General features: G+C 46.0%; 1 protein-coding gene across 1 annotated transcript in view; it reads left to right on the top strand.

The window, feature by feature from the left end:
• Positions 1–2,541: 2,541 nt before the first annotated feature.
• Positions 2,542–22,904, top strand: part of CACNA1C (calcium voltage-gated channel subunit alpha1 C) — a 664,490-nt gene continuing 644,127 nt past the window's right edge. The window contains exon 1 of the mRNA XM_081796086.1: positions 2,542–3,209. Within this exon, the coding sequence (XP_081652212.1) occupies positions 3,161–3,209 (49 nt within the window). The 5' untranslated portion in view covers positions 2,542–3,160. The remainder of the gene's footprint in view (positions 3,210–22,904) is intronic.

The following is a 22,904-nucleotide window of genomic DNA, read 5'->3' as shown; positions in this document are numbered from 1 at the left end:
AGAAAAGGGGAGAGTGGCAGTCCTGGGGGGAGGTTGGACAGGTTGCATACTAAATATGGTGGTTAGGGGGCGCCTGGGTGGCTGGGTCGGTTAAGTGTCTGACTTCAGCTCAGGTCATGATCTTGCAGTTTGTGAGTTCGAGCCCTACGTTGGGCTCTGTGCTGACACCTCAGAGCCTGGAGCCTGCTTCGGATTCTGTGTCTCCCTCTCTCTCTGCCCTCCCCCTGCTCACGCTCTGTCTGTCTGTCTCTCTCTCAAAAACAAACAAACAAATAAATAAATAAAATAAATATGGTGGTTAGGATGAGCCTCATTGAGAAAGTGACATTTCCCCAATGTTTTGAAGGAAGTGAGGGAGTTCACCAACTGGACATCTGAGGAAAGAGTGTTTCTCAATGGGGACAGTTAGAGCAAAGGGCTCAGGGAATATGTGTGTGTGTGTGTGTGTGTGTGTGTGTGTGTGTGTGTGTGAGAGAGAGAGAGAGAGAGAGAGAGACAGAGAGACAGAGAGACAGAGAGATGGAGAGGGAGGGAGATGGAGATGGGGAGGGAGAGGGGGAGACAGGAACTGAGAGAGACACAGAAAGAGAAAGGGGCAGTGGGAGAGATAATTCCTGTAAGTGCTTGGGGAACAGCAAGGATTCAGTGTGGCTGGAGAAGGTGGGAGAGCACTAGGAGATGAGAAGGTGTGCACTACTGTTCAGGTGAGTTTGTAGGCTACTCTAAGGAACTTGGCTTTTACTAAGTGAAATGGGAACCACTGGAGGGTTTTGAGCAGAGGAGTACAGTGATGTGACATTTTATTTTTTTTTTTTAAATTTTTTTTTTCAACTTTTTTTTATTTATTTTTGGGACAGAGAGAGACAGAGCATGAACCGGGGAGGGGCAGAGAGAGAGGGAGACACAGAATCGGAAACAGGCTCCAGGCTCCGAGCCATCAGCCCAGAGCCTGACGCGGGGCTCGAACTCACGGACCGCGAGATCGTGACCTGGCTGAAGTCGGACGCTTAACCGACTGCGCCACCCAGGCGCCCCTGATGTGACATTTTAAATGGATCGTTGTGACCACTGTATTAGGGATATACCAAAAGTGGGGAGGGAAAGGTACACCAGCGGGATCAGCTACTGCAGAAACTCAGGTGAAGGATGATGTTGGCTCAGACCAGGGGGGCAGTAGGGGAGGAACTGAGAAGTGGTAATATTCTGCATTTATCCAAAGGTAGAACAAAAGGGATGTAGGAGGATGAGAGAAAGGAGTCAAGAATGACTCCAGGTGTTTGGCCCCATCAGCTGGGATGAGGAAGGCTGTGTGAGGAGGAAGGCACAGAACATAAGGAATTCAGGGTTTGGATATGTCAGGTTTGAGGTATCTGTCCGACTCCCAAGTGAAGACTGAGGTTGGCTGTGTAGCCTGGCACTCAGGAAGTCTGGGCCGGAGATACAAATCTGAGATAGACAGTTGCTTAAAGGCATGAAGACAGATGGGATCACCCAAGGAATGAGTGTGGATGGGAAGTGAGGCGGTCTGAGGGCGGGAAGGTAAAGGTTTTCCCAGAGGGAATTGCAGGTTCCCCTGCTAGAGCTGACGAAAGGTCCATTCTAGAGCAGCCCGGGCCTGCAGGGGGTGCCCTGGAACTGGCTGTGGTTGCAGTGATGGAGAGAAATGTTTGCTTCTCCGGGAAGGAGAGACGCTCAATAGATTCCTTCGGGAGTGGCAGGAATAATTAAGAGAAGTAGGTAAGGATATCCTAGTAGCACACGTGCTCGGCTGCCTCCAAGGAATTGGAAAACCTGGGTCTATTAATCTGTTCAGACATCTGGGCACCACCGCCTAGCCTACGAGGCCCCGCCTCTCCAGTCCTTTCTTTCTCTCTCCCCTCCCCTCCCCTCTTCCCATCCTCGCCTCTACATGTCACTTCTACAACCGCTCTGATTATAATTGATCAAACAGAATCACGGAATCACGGCTCATTTTGCTGTTTTGTTCAGTGGCCCGATCTGCAAAGAGACTCTGGTAGTTGGGCAGATTGTATTCTCCCCTCTTGGAATTCCGCTCACAGAGGCCTTCCCGTCGTGGTCTGCCGCGCAGGGACACGCCGGTGCCGCCGAGGATAACGAGGGCGGGGGGCTGGAGGCGGGCGGGGTGGGGGTGGGGGACGCGGCGCCGGCGGCGGGGCGCGAGGGGGTGTGTCCGCGCCCCGGCCCGCCCGCCCCCCCTCCCGCCCTCCCCGGGGGCGCCCCGCGCGGCCCCTCACCCCCGCCCCTCGCCGGGCCCGCCGCCTCGCCTCGCTCCCCTTGACGTCATGTGGGCAGCAGGCTGGCTCGCGCGGCGCGGCCGAGGGCCCGAGCGGGTGCTCAACTTCGGGCTCAAGTCCGCGCGGTGCGCCCTGAGCCGTGCGCCCGGCTCCCCGCGCGCCGCCGCCGCCGCCACATCTGGAAGCGTTCAGCGCGTCTGCCTCCAGCGCGCCGGGCGGGCGGGCGGGCGCGGGCAGGGGAGGGCGCGGGCGCGGCGGGGCTGGGCTGGGCGGCAGTGAGCGCGGCGCTCTCTCGCGCGCCCGGTGTCTCCCTCTCCCTGCCTCTGCAGAAACAGCTCCCTGCCAGAACGGCGCTCGGCGCGGCGCGGCCCGGAGCGGCGGCGGCGCCTCTTCCTGCCTGCTAGCCCTCAGGAGTTGCTGGTTCTTTTTGACAGAAAAAAGCCGACAGGGGCCTCGAGGAGGACTCGCCACGAGCGGGCAGAGACGGTTCGGCCCCCTGCTGGCCCGGGCGGACCCCTCTCCCCGCGTCCAGGGGTCCGCTGCTCCCCCACTCCCCTCCTTTCCACCTCTTCTCGCTCTGCCTCTCTCGATTTATTTTTTCGAACGGTGTAGCCGCCAGAGGTGCGGTGCTAAATTCTTGGAAGGGGCCCGGATGTACTGAGGATGCATTACAATTTCACAAAAGGAGGCAGTAGTGGAAAGGAGCAGTTTTTGGTGTTTGATGCAATAATGGGAATCAGGTAATCCTCAGAAGGGAAGAAGAAAATACTGCAGATCCACGGCTTCCTTGAATTTGCACGAAAGCCGCCGACCTCGGAGGAGGGATTAATCCAGACCCGCTTGGGGGTGTTTGGCCATTTCTTCCTCTTTGTGGCTTCTTCTCCTTTTAAAACAATTTTTGGTCAATGGTCAATGAGAACACGAGGATGTACATTCCAGAGGAAAACCACCAAGGTAAGGCTGGACCCCGCCGCCTCGCCGGGGCTCCAGCCCGGTCTCCCGCCCGGTCTCCCCGCCCTCTCCACCCCTCTCCCGCTCTCCCCCGCGCGCTCCCCGCGGCCCCTGGGCCGGTCCCTGCGGAGTTGCCCCGGGCTGCGTCCGCGAAGGGCGCCGGGCAGCGGGGCGCCTCCGCCTCGCCCGAGCGGCCGGGAGCCCGGCGGGACCCGGGCCGGAGCCGCCCGCGAGCCGGAGCGGAAAATTCCTGCCCCTCCCCCTCCCCGTGCCCGGCTTCTCCAGAGCATGTGTTTCCTATGAAATTCCAGGCGAGGGGGAAAAGTTCCCCAAGTGTCTGCTCTGCCTCGCTTTCTCGCGTTTGCCTGGGAAGCCCAACTGCCCGGCCGGCGGCGCCGGGTGGGGGGAGGGGGCGCCGCCGAGCCCCCCGGGCCAGGGTCCCTCGCCTTGCTCCGGGCGCGGCTGGGAGCGCGCGCGCGCACCCCGCCCCAGGTCGGCCTCGCGCCCCCGGCCGCCGCCGGGCATCCCGCTCGCAGCCGGGCGCCCCTTCCCCCCGGCAGCGCGCTCCAGGTGGCGGGTGGGGGCCCGGGATGCAGATGTGAGACTCGGCGCCTCTCTCCCTCTTTCCCGTCTCCCTCGTTCCTGTCTCCCTTCCTCTCGCCCGGCTCCCTTTCTCCTCTCTTCCTCTCTCCCTCTCTCCCCCCGGCTCACCTACACCCACCCACCTCTCTACTGCCATTGACCCCGAGTGCACCCACGCCCCGTGTGTTCTTATTCGCACCCACATGTGGGCTAGCACCTGAGGATGTAAGCAGTTAGAATTCGGGCGGTGTGTGGGCTTTGCTTTTTCATGTTTTAAGGAAATAATGAAAGGGTGTGCCAAGCTCACGCGGCTGCACACTATTGCCCAGTGTTTGCCAGCATCTCCATCCTTGGCATCAAGTGTCACCAGCTCCCCCCAGTGAGGGGGAAAGGCTTTCAGGTAACTCCCCACTTCTTGGAAACTTTCTCCCTCACCCCCATCCCCATATTAACAAGTTATTATGTTTTGGCATTGCTCAGCGGTTAAGGTTATGATGGAGTGTGGAGGGTTGGTCTTGCTGGAGTGTGGCAGCCTCCAGCTTCATCTCTGTCTTGTCTCTATGGCTTTCTCTGTCTCTTTTGGGTGTAGTCTTTCCTTTTTCTCTCCCAGTTTCCCAAGCCTCCCTGTTTACAATCTTCCTTTCAATTTCTTCCTCCTGAATACCTGTCGCTGTTAGTCCTGTTACTTCCTGGGGTATACTTTAAGTGATTCTCTGAGGACCCCAGCCTGGTGTGTGTGGCGGGAGCGGTTGTCTCCATGTCTCTTTATTCCAGCCTCCTCCTGCCCCCATCTCCACCATTTGGGGACAGAGCCCCTGTCCTTTAGAGCCACCTGGCTGGTCTCTGTCCATCCTGAAACCGATTTGAGGGTCAGCTGTCCCTTTGCTTTCCAGCTGGGGTGGCAGCGTGATGATTTTGACTTCTTGGTAGAAAGAATTTTGTCAAGGGCCATGGGTTCTAGGGTGAGCCAGGGCTTTGTCATTAGGACAGCTTCTGTCCCTGGATTTCTCGATGCCATGACCCTATCCCTCACCTGTTCTCCTGTCCCCTTTCTAGCAGATGGAGCAGTGGATGCATTAGGAGGGAGAGGGTGAGAAACACAAAGGAAAGGGTGATATTTGTGAAGTGTGGGGATGGATGTCTCCCCTCCAGGCTCTCAACTCGGTGAGCAGCCTTGAAGAGGAGAGCTCAATAGTATTGTCCTTACTATCACTAATGATGGCAGTATACTGTGGTAAGAATTATTATTCGCATAACGATAATATTAGTTTACCAGGTCCCCTCTTAGTGCAGGATAAACCCCTCTTGGCCCCTTTCCTTTCTTTTGCCCCTTTGTTCCCTGGCATCCTTCCTCCCACCCCATATGCAGGGAGCAGACATTAAAAGTAGGAGCACTGACCCTGGAAAGGTTTATGAGAAAGATGGAGGGACAGGAGCAAGTGAGCCGTGGCCGGGAGCTCTGCCTTTCCAGCAACATGCCAACAAACACTATGGCAACCTGAATTCCAGTTCTCTCCCTTGAAGCTGCAGTGATTATATAATTCACAGGAGCAATTTTGCCTCCATTCCTGGATGCGGTTCTCAGGTGAAAGAGCACCAGGATCCCTGTCTCCCCTCCATTTCCCATCCCCCTTTCCCTGGTCTTTGGCATTGCCCAGGGTTTTTTTGCAGGGAGGCGAGATGGAGGGTGATGGAGGTAGGGAAGGGCAGACCTGGAAAAGCACGAATATCTACAAGGAAGGGGTTGCTGTGGTTTAATAACCAAAGGGGTGATGAAACATAATTGGGGGTTAGAGTTTCAGGAAAGAGAGTAGAGAAGCCAAACAATTACCTCAGATCAGTGATGGTGACGAACCAAAGAGTGGAGAACCGAAAAAGTTGCCAGTGGTGGGGCTTTACATTCTTCTCTTCCTGACAGAGTTGAAGGCACTGGATGCACTGGCCCTTTCTCCCCAGCTTTTCAGTGCTGTGTGTGTGTGTGTGTGTGTGTGCGCGCGCGTGCGTGTGCATTGAGAGTTGGGATATGGAGACCAGTGGCCAGTGCATTGGGATAGCCTGAAGGTTCACTGAAGGACTGGCTTTTGACCCTGGGCTTCAGGCTGGGAGTGGCTCATGTGGGCCTTGCCTCACCTCTGGTGCCCTATCTACTCGGTCCCACACCAACCTCCCACTTTTCTGGGCTGATTTTCCATTGCAGGCTCCAGCTAGCAAATGAGTTTCTTAATAGTCAACCAGTTAGCAAATAAAACATCAGAATGTCCCTTATCTGCTGGAGACAAGGCAGAGGGGAGAAACATGTGTTCTGGGAGGGAAGACATACTGTGCTTTTCTTTTAACTACTTAGCAATACGGCAGAATAGTAATCATCATAATAAAGTAATAATAATAATGATCACAGTTAACTCTCTTTACAAATGGTCATAGACAATGTTGCTTGCACCTTAGCTTGTGTGGGTTATAGAAAGCATGACATTAGCTTCTCTTTCTCTGGGTACTGCATGGAGGAAACTGGAGAAAAGGGGCTATTGAGGCTCAAAATATCATTCCTAGTATTGCTCTGATACTTTACAGTGTATCAGAATACTACATAATAAACTATATTACAAGAACCAATTATTCATTATTTCCATAGAGCACATGCTAAGAGTATTTAAATGCACACGTGCGCGCGCGCGCACACACACACTGAATAAGGAAAAGATTTCAGATTACACAAGAGTTTAATGCACTTTGGGGACCCAGTGAGTTGTGGAGAGGAATATTGGTAATGCAGCCCCCTAAGACTGTTTGGACATTTCTACCTCATATGGTAGAAATGTTAAGTGGAGAATTGTTCTCTACAAGTAGATGTTACAGGTATAGTACTTTGCAGATGAAACGGTGAGCTGTTAGCCCCTGCAGCTGCCTCTCAGAGTCTTGGTGATGACTTGAACTCTTCCTGCATTTTTTTCTTTGAGTGAACATTGTCCTAGGTGGGTTCATCTATGTATATAAGACTTTGGACTTAACACTGAAGCATACCGAATGGGGATTTTGAGGCCCTGCTGATCTTTGTATCCTTACTTCTGGCACAGGTCCCCGCTCATTCAGGCCCTTGATACATGAATGAATGCATGCTGGTGAGAACGAATGAATGCAGACCTAGAAGACCTAAAGTGGATGTGCTTTCTGCCTCTCCCAGTAGGTGGCACTCCAGGGCTTAGGAGTCAGGAAAGGGGCAGTCTCCCTGGGTTTGGTGAGGAAAGATATTGGGAGAGTTTGGAGAGAATTTCCTGTGTGCTGTGACTCTTTGCTTATGCCTATACCTGCCCCAGTGCAGAGAACCCCAAAGACCAGTGTGTGTTCCCGTGCCAGCACACACACCAGAGGACCCCCCAGTGTGACTGAGGCCCTCAGTGACCTTGCCACCCTCTGGTAAAGAAAACCCGCTTTGGATTTCTCCCACTTTTGCACACTCTTACCTCAGACTTCTGTTTACCTCTAAAACAGCATCCTACTCAGCCTTGAGGGAGCCTTTTGGGTGATTAGCTGAACTTGTTATGGCTGTATATTAATTTTCTCCCTGATTTACCATAGATGTTTTAGTAACCAGAGGGGCCAGGACTTCCCAAGCCCAGTGGAATATGAGGTGACCAGAAATTTGGGATTTGGAAACCCTAACCTATAGGGTTACAGAGCTTGTCAGCTCAAAGGCAAGAAGGCGTTTTCCTAACTTTATTAGGGGAAAAAAAAACACAAAACAACTGGGTACACTTCACAGCTGATTTCTGTTTATGAGTCTGGCTGGGCTCATGCTGGGTAATGGCAGAAAAGCTCCCGAGACCCAGGTTAGTCAGTAACTGAGATTTGTTCTAATTTTCAGTGATGTTTTCCAACTCCTGGTTGTTTCTTTTCTATCCCTTCAGTTGGCCTTCTTAGTTGTGGCAAATTCTGTGAGGTCTGAGAACCTCTTGCTATCAGGTTAAGAAGGGGCGAATGAGTGGACCATAGCGTTTTCTTCCTTTTCAGTAATTCTTCCTGCCTGGTGAGGCATCTATTTGTTACATGGTAGTAACAGGTCAGCTGGCGTCATCCCCACTTTTCCTTGCTGGGACTCCAAAATCAGTGCTCCGCATTCAAAAGTAAGAGACAATTTTATTTTCCAGTATGGACTAAAGAAAACTGATAGATTGTTTGGGAAACACCTGAAGACTTAAGAGCAAAGCCAATTAGCAAATGATCGCACTAATTTAGTCTGTTTTTAGATCCCATCCTCACTGTTGCCTCAGTTAATGCTGGGCACTGTGGAGGAGAGCAGAAGACTGATTTAAAAAAAAAAAAAAGGCATGGGGAATTGTTTTGCAAAATATCAGGTGCTGAATATTTAGCAACATGAGTGCTAAACATTCTGATAATGAAACAACACTCCATGCCATGGCTGTCATTATTAAAATAATTTAGTAAACACCTGTTTACATGTACCTCAAGGTTAGATACTGTATAAAACAAGTAAAAGTGACAGGATCCCTCTGGGAAAATGGAATGATTTTCAGTGCTGTTCTAAAGCCAGCACTAAAGCCAGTCCTGTTCTAAAGCCAGGTCCATAGACTTTAACTGAACCCGGGTCAGAAAAGCAGCATGGAGGGCTGAAGAAGCGAATGTGATGGTTTGAACCAATAGCCCAGGTACTACAGGAAAGGTCTTCGATGTATTTTAATTCCCAGATGGAGTGCTTCTGTATTCAAGATGAGGCTTTACTGACCCTAGGAGGTGCACACCTAGAACATTGCCACAGACCTTGCTTCTTTCCCTCCATGGTGTAGGAGCACTTGGAGGCAGGTGCTCGTGGCAAGAAGGCAACTGGAGCGGAGTCTCGGGTTCCTAGGAGGCTTGGGACCCTGAGAGCCATGCTGCAGTTGTAGTCTGTGCCCTGTGTGGGTGGGGGCCCAGGAGGGCCTTGTAGAGGAGCAGAGTTGTGAAATGGCTGGGAGCTTCAGGAAGCCAGCTGTTGGGAGAAGGACGCAGGAAGAGGCCCAGATGACCGGGATGTGTCCAGGGTGGGGGGGTAGTTTGGGGAACACAGTTACAACTTGTGGAACTGAATTAAATCAAGTGGGGATTTAAGGGACATAAGGAAAGCAGTTTGGGCCTGGAGCTGGGGAATCAGAGGTTGAAAATAGGCCCTTCCCCAGAGACCAAGTGAATGAAGGGAATAGTAAATCTGGCTCAGAGCCAGAGAATGAGGAAAGGGTGGATTAACTGGCAAGAAGCCAAAAATTCCTCCCCTTCCCAAAACCTCACCAGACCATTGCTGTCCATAACATGTTCACTTAAAAACATCTTCTTGCTGCACTGTGCGTGTGTGTGTGTGTGTGTGTGTGTGTGTGTGTATGTATGTGAGAGAGACACAGAGAGAGGGTGGGGAGGGGGTGGTTCTAGATTCATGAGCTTTGAAGGGTTTGTCAAACAGACGTAGAATAAATGTAATGTCTCTGGGAATTTACTTTCTAGGATCAAAGCATTTTAAGGAACCTTAGGACAAACTCTGTTTCTAGTTACGAAAACAAAGGCTCCTAAAGAGTCAGTCATTCAGGCAGGGATGTGACAGAAAACAAGGTCTTCAGGCTCTTTTTCCTCCTGCTTTCTCTTGACCACACTTGGTATATGTTAAACCTGATAAGAAAGTATTGCTTAGTATTTCTGGTAAAATTTTGCTTAATCAACCTTTCAACCTCTCTCTATTCTACCTCTGTCCAATCCCACCTTTGTACTGACTTAAAATCACTTCTGAGATGTTAGATTTGGAAACAGAGTTGGAGTGGGGTGGGGGTAGCTATCATTGGAAAGGTTTAAAAATAATTTCTCAGGCTGCAGAGTAAAAGTTCATACATGTCCACAAGGACCTCCAACAAAATTCAGATCACTGTTCTGTCTGCAAACAGATATAGCTCCAAGCTGTTTTTATTTGTGTACTTCTTTTCTGTCCCGCTCTAGGCTCATTTCAGCCCCTGTGAGGGAGTGGGGTGATGAGAGGCTAGCTGTTCTGTAGGACTTCCCTTGGCGAACTGTTGGCAGTTCTTCGTGGACTGGCTTTGCTGTTGGCCAGTGCATGGAGTCACATCACTGCAGGGTAGAAACCGTGGGGACATTTAAGTTGCAGGCTGGCCAGAGGACCGGCTGCTGTGGACTCTACCTGAGTTGGAAGAACAAAGGCTTCTCCTTGCTTCTTTGTCAGGGCTGGTCTTCTAGGACAGGGCTCTGCCCAGGAGACGTTTAAATAAGGAGCCCTGGTTTAAATCAGCACATGGAAAGGAATTCATCTAGGACCTGCCTCTGACATTCCCATCATCCTTGAAGCGTTTGTTGGCTGACTTGTTTGATTCTCTTATAAATTGAAAACTGGAAGGCCTTTTAGGCTGACTTGATCTCTAGCTTTAAGACAGGGGCATGAGCTAGACTCACCCTTAGAGATGTGGCCTTTGAGATCCCTGGGGGAAACCACCATTTCAGAACATAGTGTTGTGATAATTTCATGAAATATTCACACTGCCAGTCTGCCGAGGGGGGTTTCTTTTAACACACTTGGCTACACTTGGTATTGCCCGCTTGAACCTAGCTAAAAAGAAAATAAAATAATCTTGTCTCCTGTCCTTTAGAGAACCAAGCCAAAACCCAGACAGTAAATGAATGTTCTTCCCCATATAGCCTGTGGGCAGAAATGTTGACTTGATTACTCAATTAAGCTCTATTTACTTTGTAACCATTGTGTCATGTTCAGTCATTTATATTGTTTTTTCCTTCGAAAATAATCCATGTTGGGCTAAAAAACTTTCAAAGATGTTAGTTAGCAAAAGTAAAAAATAAAATAAGACTATGGCTAGAAAAATGACTGGGGTCACATTCTTTGACTTGATCTTTTTTTGAGAGTTCTGAGGAATGAAGCCTTACATTTTTCATCTATAAAATGGAGATAAGAATCCTTAGCCAGTCAACTTTACAGGGCAGCTGTGAAGCTCCGTATGGGAGAATGAGTGTAAATCACCATGCAGGTATCAATTATTCTTATCAGAAAGCAGACCACTAGGGTTTGAAAAAGCAGTGCCATGAAACAACTTTCAAAGTGTTTCAAACTACTTTGTAGGTGTTATTGGATGACTGACATTATTCAAAATTTCAAAGATGGAAATGGAAAACAAAAAGCAAGAGACCGAGGTGGTCTGGCTGATACCAGAATAAGCAAAGAAGTGAAAAATTGGTCATGATAGGCTTGGTATTTTGGTTTTCTTGACATCTGTTGACCAGTGTGAGGCCAGTAGAATCCCAGGACTGTGGGACCGTCTGAACTGCTGTTTCCAACCAGAGTGTCAGGACCCAGGGATGCAGGGTTTCCTTATGCCCACCCAGCAGCTGTCCACCTGACACGCTGCCGTCCTCTCCCACCCACAGCGTGAGGCTCTCTGCCTTCAGCCTAAGGTCCAAAGCCAAACTGGTCAGAAGTCCTTTGGTGGTACAAATATCTGAAAATAGGGCCACTGAGCAGGAAGGACACCAGCTGGGCAAACGAACATCCACTTGCTTTCTGACATGAATTGCCGAAACCTAAACACAGCTCCTTAGTATAGAAGGACAGACTGCCTGAAAAATAAAACTTTGCTTCAGATGTAAAACTTGCTTTAGAAAAAAAAAAAACAAACCCCTATTTTTCATGAATAGTAAAAGTGCTAGAGGTTTGTAGATAAAGAGAGGGAATAGTTCCATGCAGCACTGAGACACTTACCACAATAGGAAAAGGCTTTAATTTTCCATCTTAAGTGAGAGATTAGCCTTTAGTTTCCTAAAGCAAAAAAATCTCATCATTAAAAAGGGTGCTGGAAAATTCACATTTAAGTTTGTACCTTGCTCCCCTCACTAGGCCCCCTCTCCCAGCCTCGGGTCAGTCTGTAGAGTCTTTCATGCTTTCATTTTTATTAAAAAAAAATAAGTTATATTGAAGTATAACTTCTTCCTTTTTATATTTTTAGAATGGGGCAGGAGTGATAACTACCACTTATTGAATGCCTAGTATGTCTCCAGCAGTGTTCTTTGGGCTTCATGCGCTTACTATAATTTTGTCCTTATGTCAGTCCTTTGCGGCAGGTGCTAATATTTTTCAGATGAGGAAACTGAGGACCAAAGATCTTGTGTATTGTCGCCAGCATCACCCAGACAGTATTGGGGTGTTAGAATTAAATTCAGGTCTGTTAGACTTTCAAAGCATTTGTTGTTTCTATTATTTCTCTATGTGGGGAAGAGGAGAAAGAAGAACTCACTATCCATCCATTTTGGAAAAAACTACCTTGGGCTAGCCTTATGGAACTGTGCTTGGATTTGCTCTGTGGAAACTCCAGCTTCTCCTGGTCATGTGTAGTAGATAAACAATTGAACACTTGTTCTTTCTTTCTTTCTTTCTTTCTTTCTTTCTTTTTTTTTTTTAGTATTTATTTATTTATTTATTTATTTTGAGAGAGAGAAAAGAGAGAGTGTGTGTACATACACACACATATACATGTGCGCGAGTGAGTGGAGAGGGGCTGAGAAAGAGGATCCCAATCAGGCTCCACACTGCCAGCACAGAGCCCAACGTGGGGCTCAATCCCATGAACTGCGAGATCATGACTTGAGCTGAAGTCAAGAGTTGGACACCTAACAGACTGAGCCACCCAGACACTCCAACACTTGTTCTTCTTTGGTGGCTGCTATGTGGTCACTCTGCATGCCCCTCCTCAGGGTCCCATTTTCTGGCTATTCATTTATGCCCATGGTTTCTGACTGGGCCCTCTTTGGTTTTTCAGATCCCTCTGTAGATCTTAATGGTAGATCTAGACTAGTAAGTCTTGGCTTTGAGATGACCACTTCTTGGCATGGCTTTACTTCACCACCCATTCTTGGAATGTCTTCTCAGCAATTCCCTCCTGGAAAATGGACAGTCTCCATCCTCAAACAAGATTCTGACAAGTTCAGGGGACCGTCCTTGCAGCTGAGCTTTCGAGACTTCATGAATGAATGAATGAATGAATGAACTATTTATTTTTAAATAACACCTTTGTGGAGATATAATTCAGATGCCATAAAATTCACCCTTTAAAATATACAACTTAGTGGTTTTTAGTTGTTTTACAGAGTTGTGCAACCATCACCACTGTCTAATTCCTGCACATTTCCTCACCCCAAAAAGAGATGCCCCCCACTGGCAATCATTCTCCTTTTCCTCCTCCCTTCAGCCCCTGGAAACTATGAGTTTACTATCTGCCTGTATGGATTTTCATGCATTATTATCAGCAATAATAATTCTACAATTGGAGCTCCTCTGTGTAGTCTAGCTGTTGGCAGCACATCTCATGCATTTCAGATCTAGGTATGTCGTGACAATCTGTATGATAAATGATTCAGTTAAAAGGAAGCATATGAGATTATTTAGAGACTTGCGTATCATTTACAGCTGAAATTAAGCACTTTCTTTCACTTATGGAAAGAATGGTTTTAAGATTTATTTCTTTTAACTGGCTCAGTAAAGCTAAGTGTACAAGTCACATCTATTGATAGTTGAAGGAGATGTGAATGCTGACCTTTAAATTTTTTTTATTGTGGTAAAATTTATGTAACAAAAATTTGCCATTTTAACCATCTTAAATATTAAAATTCAGTGGCATTAATTTACAGTGTTGTACAACTATACCACTGTCTATTTCCAAAACTTTTTCTTCGTTCCAAACAGAAACTCTGTTACCACTAAGCAGTAACTCCCCACTCCACCCTCTCCCCAGCCTCTGGTGACTTGTGATTTACTTTCTGTCTCTATGAATTTGCCTGTTGTAGATATTTCATATAAGAAGAATCATACAATGTTTGGCCTTTTGTGTCTGGCTTATTTCACTGATGGTGTTTTCAAGATTTAGTCCATGTTGTAGCAGGTGTCAGAACTCCATTCCTTTTCAAGGCTGAATAATATCCCATTGTAAGTATATATCGTATTTTGTTTATCCATTCATCAGTTGATGGACACTTAGGTTGTGAATACACTCTGGCTATTGTGAATAATGCTGCAATGAACATTGGGATACAAGTGTCTGTTTGAGTCTTCGTTGTTAATTCTCTTGGATATATACCAGGAGTGAAATTTCTGGTTCTGAATTATGACTTTTTAGTTAGAAGAGCCCATTTCCTTGTGTGACTCCCCAAGTTTGAATCCTGCAGAGGAAAAATATAGTATTAGGAAGTTCCACTGTGTCAGTAATGAGAATGTAGTATTTTCTCTGGGGTCCCAGTGCCTATATCAGAAATTTAACAATCTAACAGCTGTCTTGATGAGGAGTGACTGATGCTGCCTCCATTCCAAGAAATAATGAACGTCACTAGATCCAGTTCAGCGTTTACCTCCATGCTGACTGGGATTTGTAACTGGACAGGAAATGGGTGTTTGGCAAGACAAAGCTATTTAGTCTGTCTGTCTGTCTGTCTGTCTGTGTCTCTCTGTCTGCCCATCTGTGTAATCCAGGGGCACCCATGTCTGTAGAGAGCTGTATCCAGTCTGACAATCATGAGGATTGAGGTGGCTGCTGTTCCTCTGTACTGTTGGAAGGGCAGTGTGGCTGGGTTGATAGGGTCTCTCTTTCCCAGCTTTGGAGATGCTTGGGGGGAAGCCGTGTCCCAGATCTCTTGTCTACTCCTCACACCATCTGAAGTCTAGGCAAGGGAGGAAAAAAGTGTGATGGAAAAGAAACAGGGAAAAGAGTCAGGAAGAGAGGGAGAGAAGGGAGTGGATAGCAGAGGGAAAATTTTTAAACTTGATAGGTCCATGCTGGTGATTAATGGCCCAGTTAAAGATCAGGAAGCTTCTTTCCAATCTTGGGATGGCTTTTTTTGGTAATTGTCTTACCTAAAAGTAGTAATATTATCTTACATTTTGATTGACCTAAAATACCTCTTTAGTCCTTTTCATGTCTACTATTTTAGCTGTTATTAAAAAAAAAAATCCATTGAAGTAGTGGGACAAGTGTTATTATTCCTAGTTTATCAGATAAAGAAAGCTGGGCTTAGAGAATTGGAACAACTTGCCTGGTTAGGGAAGGAAAAAAAACTAGTCAGGTTTATTTTTTTTGAGTGACTATTTTATGTTAGACTTATCTTATGTTTATCTTTGGGGGTCGCATATATGTTATTTCATTTATTCCTTACACGAACCCTATTAAAGTTGGATAGCTTTTTGGTAACAGGATAGACTAGAATATACTTCTCCTTATTCTTGGTTTTGTGCTCTTTTTGTAGCCTGGCTGTATTATCTGTTAGGGCACTATGTTCTGATGTAGGCACAGATCTTAAAGCCTCATGCCTGCTCAACTTCACATACTTCCATGAGCCTGTGCATCTTGATTGGTGGGTTCAGCCTGGTCATAAATGTGCGCATGTGCGTGCGTGTGTGTGTATGTGTGTCTTAGATTAGCAGAGCTCAGTATGCTAAGACAGAGATGCAGGTCACTTCGAAGACCAATACACTTAATTTTATCCAACTGTTAGTAAATTATTCCCTTGTAGGCTCTGACTTCACATCCCCTCCCTGGTCCTGCTTATAGGTGTGTTCTGGCCATTGTCCATAGCTAAAATATTGCACAGTGTTTCTCCAAGGTCAAAAAGCTTCTGCTACCCTGTCTGGGTGCCCAGGTCATTCTGGGGCTCCAAGCTCCACATCTGAGGGGATTGCAGTGACTCACATCTCATATTTGGTCTGCAGTGGATAGGATCTTATGGCTCTGTTTTTCAGTTATTTAAAAGGCAAAAATTTTGACCTATGCCCAGCTGTCTGAAAGACCAGGAGATAAGAAGCCTTTTTCTAAGATAAGTTGACTGTGAAGTGTCCCTGAATGTGGGGTATCTCATGCCAATTGTGATGAAAATAATTTTAAGTTGTTTTTTCCCTTCCCCGAATTGGGATGGTTGGTCGTTCACAGAAAGTTATGAGCATCTGTTATCTGTAAGGCAATTTGCTCATAAGATCTCTGGATTCAAGGAGACCTTCAAGATTATAGTCTCTTGATTATCCCTTCCTTTAGGGAGTATGTAGTTTAGTAGGAGGCAAGATACACACCCACATTCACAGATAGAACTATAATAAAAGACAGACTATGCTTGATGTTACAGGGAGGTAAAGATGAAAGCCTTACTGGTTTAAAGAAGGAGGGTAATACAGTTAGATGGAATAAGTAGAGAAAGCTATGCAAAGATGATGACAGCTGGATCTTGAAGGGTGAACACAAGTGGGGTAGAGAGAGGGGTTGCACATTCACTACAAGAAGAATTGTATAGTCAATGGTATGTTGAAAGGCATATGCATTGGATTTTAAAGGAATAGTGAATTGGGTTGGATTAGAGCACATGTTATATATGGGCAGAAGTGAGAGTCAGGCTGAAGAGCTTGCATCCCATTTGGTAGGCAGCGGAGGACCACTGAGTGAGGAGTGGTATGGTCAGAGCTGCTCTGCCAGAAGACCAGGCAGGGAGCAGAGTAAAAGATGAAGTGGGGGTGCTAAGACTGCAGGTGGGGGGACATTTATGAGGTCATAGTCCAGGCATGAGAGGGAAGAAGGGCTTTTCTTAACAAAAGCCAGAGGGCAAGGGAATTCTTTGCTGTTGTCTATATGGAAAGGGGAGAGGGTGGATTTAGGGAGTAAATGGAAGATACTCAGCATATGTGCAGAATTAGAGTTCATTTATTTATTTATTTATTTATTTATTTTAGAGTTCATTTAGAGGTGATGTTTGAAACTGTGGAAATGGATGAAATTATTAGGGAGAGGGAACAGAGAGACGAAAATGATGAAGGGGCTGAAGATGGAGTCCTTACATTCAAAGGATAGGAAGGGGAAGAAATGGAGCAGACAGAGCCAGAACGGTCAGGGAAGTAAAAGAAGAGCCTTGCTACTGTGGAGCCATGGAGGGCAAGAAGGCCAGTGCTGTCCGTATTAAATGGAGTAGTGGGTAGGGAAGATGGGAACTGAGAGAACTCTACTAGATTTGATGATTTGGGTATCAGCAGTGGACTTTGAAAGTGGGTTCAGTCAGACTGCCTGGTGCGGAAGCACGGTGGATGTGATGGGAGGCATAAATGGACCACTCTTTCTACTCTTTCTAGAGTTTTGACTGTGAAGGAGAAGAGAAGAGATGGATTTGTTGGCACATGAGAGACGACATGGAAGTGCGGGACTGTTGATGAAACAGATCTAGAAGGCAGTTGGCAGTGGGGTCAGGGACAGGAACGGGAGGTTTAACCCCAACCAAGGAGGTACAATTCTGTCTTCAGAAATAGACTAACAGTAATCAGAGGATGAGAACATAGAGTTGTGAGGGAGAGCTGAAAAAGGAGATATTATGGGTCTCAGGGACTACATTGCTGGATCCTGAGACAGATGAAGGCAGTTGTAGTGTAGTCTGAGTTTGAAGACACAGGAAGAGGCAACGGTCAGTAGAAAATACTATGGGACATCCCAAAGATAATCAGTAAGTGTTGCTAAGTCAGAGGAAACCTGGTTGAGGTCAGGAAGCATGAGTTAGGGGCCAGCAGTGATCAACATTCCTAGGGAAAGTTTTTCCAGAACTGAGTTTGCCAAAGTGAGATAGGCACTAAGTAGGTCAAGGGGGCAGAGGACTCTAGTTCTGTAAAGAGATAAATTAAGCTAGAGTTGATGTGGGAGAATGGAGGTGGTTGCCTAGGACAATTGAGGTGGCTGGTGGGAATGGAGGTCTCAGGACACATAATTTTAGTAGGATTCATGAGTCTGAATCCTCCAGCCTGCCTTTGTTCTCATGGATTATTCATCAGAATAGCTGGTTGGCCACTTGAGCTCTGAGTGGATGTACAGAGGAGCAGGTGGGCTTTCTTTGGGGAACATAAGAACAGGAAGAAGATGGCAAACCTGGGTGATAGGAATAATGGCAGTGTAAGAAGAGTAGATATAAGGTGGTGGACTAAGGTGTGTGTGTGTGTGTGTGTGTGTGTGTGTGTGTGTGTGTGTGTGTGTGTTTGCATGGAAGGGTAAGTGCATGGAGACAAATTTTACTGAAGTCTTAAAATTTGGCTTCCTGAGAACCTTCTGGGCACTAACACCAAAGCAGAGAGCCCATGCTGCAGAGACCTGAGGTCATGTTCAAGACAAGGACGGAAGGAAGCAGGTGACATCAGGACTGGCATAGAGGTGGACATAAAACATCAGGTTGTCACAAATAGTCTTAGGCATCGTGGACAAGGAGTTTGCACTTTTGGCCTCAGTCATGGCTCAACAGTAGATAGGAGTGTTCTGGACAATTCAGATGAGAAGTGCCGGCTTGGGGTGGCACTATGATGTTAGTTCCTTGGAGAACTGGTTAGCCTTTGTGGAGTGTTAAGCTTTATGATTTCATATCATTACAACTGTATGTATATAAAATTCCTGAGAAAAGAACAATTTATTATTTTTTCTTTATCCCCTCCCTCTCATAACCTCCCATAACAAAAATGTTATAAACCACTGGAAAATCTCAGGCTGGATCCCATTGGAGCTTTGCAATACCTGTAGTTTCCTGCAAAAAGAAAAATATATCTGAATGTTTAATGAGAGGATGTAGTTTTTGGTGCCAAGGACAATAACACTCTTTGAATGCCATGGAAGTATACTCTTCTGGATGGTACTTCATCCAAGAAAGAGTTAATGACCAGGAGGCACCCCGGGCTCTATCCCAGTCCTTGTCACATGTACAGGGACTCTAGTAAGAAGTCTGACAGGCAGCCTCTGTGGACTGGAAAGCCTTGCCTAAAGGCAGTGAGAGGGGCAGTGGCTGCAAAGGCCTAGTGATTTGAGTAGGGGAAGCTAGGCCCCTGCACTTCCACTCATGTTCTCTGCATTGACCATCACAGTGAAATGCACAGATAGTCCAGTGGCTGCAAGTCCTGCCTTTTTCCTCTAGCTCCCTGAACCCATCCCCCACCTCTTCCACTAGACCTGACCATTGTGTGGCACAACCCCAGCGAGAAGAGTGAAGCCTTTACTGGGAAGCACATTTTTCTGCCTTTCTTAAGTAGTGAAGTGGCACTAGTTGCCGGTCTGCCTTCCCAGAAACCTCTGGGAATTGGCATGACCAGTCCTGTGGCCACATTTCACCTTGTCTGGCTTTATTTGGGAAACCTCTTTGCCAAGTTTGGCCTTTTATTCTGGAGAAACTCAAGGTGGCACTGACCCCACCTTGATCTCTTGCTGGATCTGGGCAGCAAGACTTTGGGATTTTCCCTTTTTCCACTCCAAGGAAACTTGGGCAGAATGCACCCCTTTCCTCTGAGGGTATCAGTTGGGGAATGGGCTGAGTCTGAATGCAACCGGTTTCCTCAATTCCTGTTGCACTTTCCAGACAACTGGTTCTAGATATTTCCTTAGAGTTTGACTTAGCTATCATAGAATAAAGGGGAAAAGAAGATCCTAAAGAAGAAAATGGCCTTAAAAATGTTCTTGAGTTGGATGAAGAAATGGAATAGACCTGGTGTCTCCAAGAGGTAGGCACAGCTCTTCTTTGAGACATCCACAGAGAGCACACTGGGCAGTCACATTTATGCACACTCAGCCCAGGGACAGGCATATGTCAGTGCCTCCTGAGGGGTTATAAATAGGTTGTGGTCCATTTGAAGGAGAGAGGATAAAATGGTAGTAAAAGTCATCTTTATTGTGTTTTAGGCCCAGAAGTAAATGAACAGCAATTCTAAACCTTAGGGAAGTGTTCCTTTAGCACTTGGGGACAAAATGCTTTCAATTTCTTTGGCAAGTATCTCCATGCGGTATGTGTATGTGTGTGTGTGTGTGAGAAAGAAGAGGCAGAGAGGAGGAAAGAACAGCATGACTTAGCTGGAAACCTCTGAAAGACAGCATGTTGTTACAAGGTTCAGGCATGCCTGGGCGCAAGGAGACCTGTGTTTAGATGTACCTCAACCTCTTGCTTTGGAATTTTGGTTGAATCATTTAACTCCCTTATGTCTGAGGATCTACATCTGCTACCTCTCTCTCTCTCTCTCTCTCTCTCTCTCTCTCTCTAAATAAATAAATAAATAAATAAATAAACATTTAAAAAAAGAGAATGTCTTAGGTGATAAAGGAAGAATATAAGACAACCTTGCTCTGGAACTTCAGAAATAGTACCAGAGAAAAGGGCTTTGGGCTTAAAAATTTTTTTTTAATGTTTATTTCTTTTTGAAGGAGAGAGAGAAAGACAGAGCATGAGTGGGGGAGGGGCAGAGAGAGAAGGAGAGGGAGACACAGAATCCAAAGCAGGCTCCAGCCTCTGAGATGTCAGCACAGAGCTGGATGCAGGGCTCGAACTCATGGGCTGTGAGATCATGACCTGAGCTGAAGTTGGACACTTAACCAACTGAGCCACCCAGGTGCCCTGGGCTTTGGGGTTTAAAGGCATGGGAATGTCCTGTGTTTCCCTGGCCTAGAGAGGGGTTCTTGAATTGAGGATGCTTTATCTTACATGCAGTAGATGTGACGAAGAATTCAAAGCTGCTCCCAAGGAAGCTTTTGTGAGGAAGCTTTATTTCATCTTTTATTCTTTTCCTTTCTTCTTGGTTTCTTTCCTTAATATGGAAGCACATATTTTATAGTTCTTTCAGGAATGGTCTAGAGTGGTAAATTTTACACTTCCTCAGTCTTTGTTTGACATTGTCTTTTTTTCTTTTGTCTTCACTCATGAATGATGTCAGGTACAAAATTCTGTGGTAGTAGTTTTACTCCAGCAATTTGAAGATATTCCATTTTCTTCTGGACTCTATTGTTGCAGATGAAAAGTCTGCTATAAGCCTAAATCACTATTCTGACTTAAAAAGATACTCTTTGACTTTAGTGTTATGTGGTTTTACACTGTTGAGTTAATACAGGATTTAAAAAAATCTTGCTTAAGACTTGGTGGGATGCTTCAATCTACAGATTCATATTGTTCTCCAGTTCTGTAAAATCCTCAGTCATTTTTAAATATTGCCTCTCCCCTGGTCTATTTTATTCTAGAACTCTATTATTAAAATATATATTGATCTTTCTCATTTTACATTTTCTCTTAAATGCTCTTTCATATCTTATATTCCATTATCCCTCTTTGTTATATTCTGAATAATTTCTTCAGCTCTATCTTCCAATTCACCAGTTTTTGCTTCATTTCTTCCTAAACTACTGTTTAGCCTTTAAATGCATTTTTATTTTTAATGGCTATTTTGTTTCTAAAAGTTCTATTTTGTTCTTCCTCAAAAAATTTTTAATAGTGTATATTTTTCCCTTTTGGTTTCTATTCCATATTTTAGATTGTTAATAATTTTAAAATATATAAATCCTATAAATCATATATATACTTTATACATATAAAGTGTGTATAGTCTATTTAAAATTGTTTCATCTACTTCAGCCCTTGGGGAATGGTTATTCTTGTATCCACTGACTTTCATTGGTGGTGGATCATTTCCTTCTGTGGCATATAAATTTTGAGTGTGAACCCATCTTCTTTGTGAATTTTTTTCCCATGGGGTTTTAAGCACCTTGAGTTGTGGAGGTCTTACAATAGTGCTGTTTTGCAGTAGCCTCCAGTGGGTAGTCTTGGTGGTTTCAGTGTCCAGAAACAGTTTTTAATATTTGCTTCTTGACTTAAAGTGCCCACAGCACACTGGTGCTTTAATTATCATGAGAAAAAAAAATTTCAGGCCCAGAATTTCAGTCAGAGATTAGTGGAACATGTATATGAAATGAATTGACTCAGACAAACAGGAAACTATTTTATTTTATTTTATTATTTTATTTTATTTTATTTTATTTTATTTTATTTTATTTTATTTTATTTTATTTCAGTTTAGTTTATTTTGAAAGAGTGAGAGAGAGTGTGTGCAAATTGGGGGAGGGGCAGAGAGAGAGGGAAGGAGAGAGAGAGAGAATCCCAAGCAGACTTTGTGCCATTAGCACAGAGCCCAACACAGGGCTTGATCTCGTGAACTGTGAGATCATGACCCTGAGCCGAAATCAAGAGTCAGACACTTAACCAACTGAGCCACCCAGGTGCCCCAAACAGGAAATATTTTAATTTTTCTACCATTGCTGCATTCAGACCCTCTCTGTTGGATCTCCCTTGCCTTTTCTATCACATTCTCTCAGGCTTATCTTTTCTTTCCACTCATATCCAGTTACTAGAATAGTCTCATTTCAATAGTTAGGACTCATGTTACAGATATTAAAAAAGTCCATAGACTATTTCAGGCCTTACCCATGGCTTTCAGATTTGTATGGAGAATAGTGTAGTGATCTATTTTTTTTTTTTTTTCCTTCTTCTAGCTCTTCCACTTCTCCCCTATTTCTGCACTTCTAGGATTAGGACAGAGGAGAAAAATTTAGAGGAAGTAAGGCTAAAGTCTCTCTCCTTGGTGCTGTTTCTTGCCAGAGATTGGTTGACTGTCATGTTCTGTGCTGTGGTACTCATCTCAATACTGGCTCTTTGGTCATTTTTGTGGGTTCTTTGATGGTCCCCATGGGGTCCTTTATACCACAGAGCTCCCTGATGTGGGTAATGTGGTATCTCCCAGACTTCTTGTGAATCTCACAGCCTCTTTATGCTGAGGCAACCCTCTTGGGTGGAGTATTTTACAGTGGCTTCAATCCAGCCACCTTACAGTGCCATTAGCTCAGCCCAGTAAAGGCTGCTGTGTTTAGTTAAAATTTGGGACTGCAGGCAGCTTCCCATTGTTGCCCTTTCTTCTTACCCTGTCTCCAGTTCTCCAAGAATTCTCTAGAATTCTTGAGGCAGGAAGCAGGCAATGTCCTTTGGTTTTTGTGTGCACCCTCCAGACTCTAAAAGACATGGGTCAGCACTTTCCCCACAATAGTCCTCTGTTCTGGTTCCCTGGGGAGGGCATGTGGGTCCTGTCCCTTAGTAGGCATCAGGCTAGGAGGTGGCAGGCTGGTCTCTTTTTATCGCAGGCACGCCAGTCTCAAGAGATGCTCCCCTTGGTACTCACCTCACTTGGCTTGGGAGGGAGGGGGAGAGTTGGAGAAGCACACTCTGCCACAGCCCCTACCTTATTATCTCTAGGACTCCTGTTTCTAGTCCTCTGCT

The sequence above is a fragment of the Panthera onca genome, chromosome B4 (assembly GCF_046562875.1).
Source record: "Panthera onca isolate mPanOnc1 chromosome B4, mPanOnc1 haplotype 2, whole genome shotgun sequence".
NCBI lineage: Eukaryota > Metazoa > Chordata > Mammalia > Carnivora > Felidae > Panthera > Panthera onca.
The sequence above is the reverse complement of the archived record's forward strand: the minus strand, read 5'-3'. Positions and strand labels throughout refer to the sequence as shown.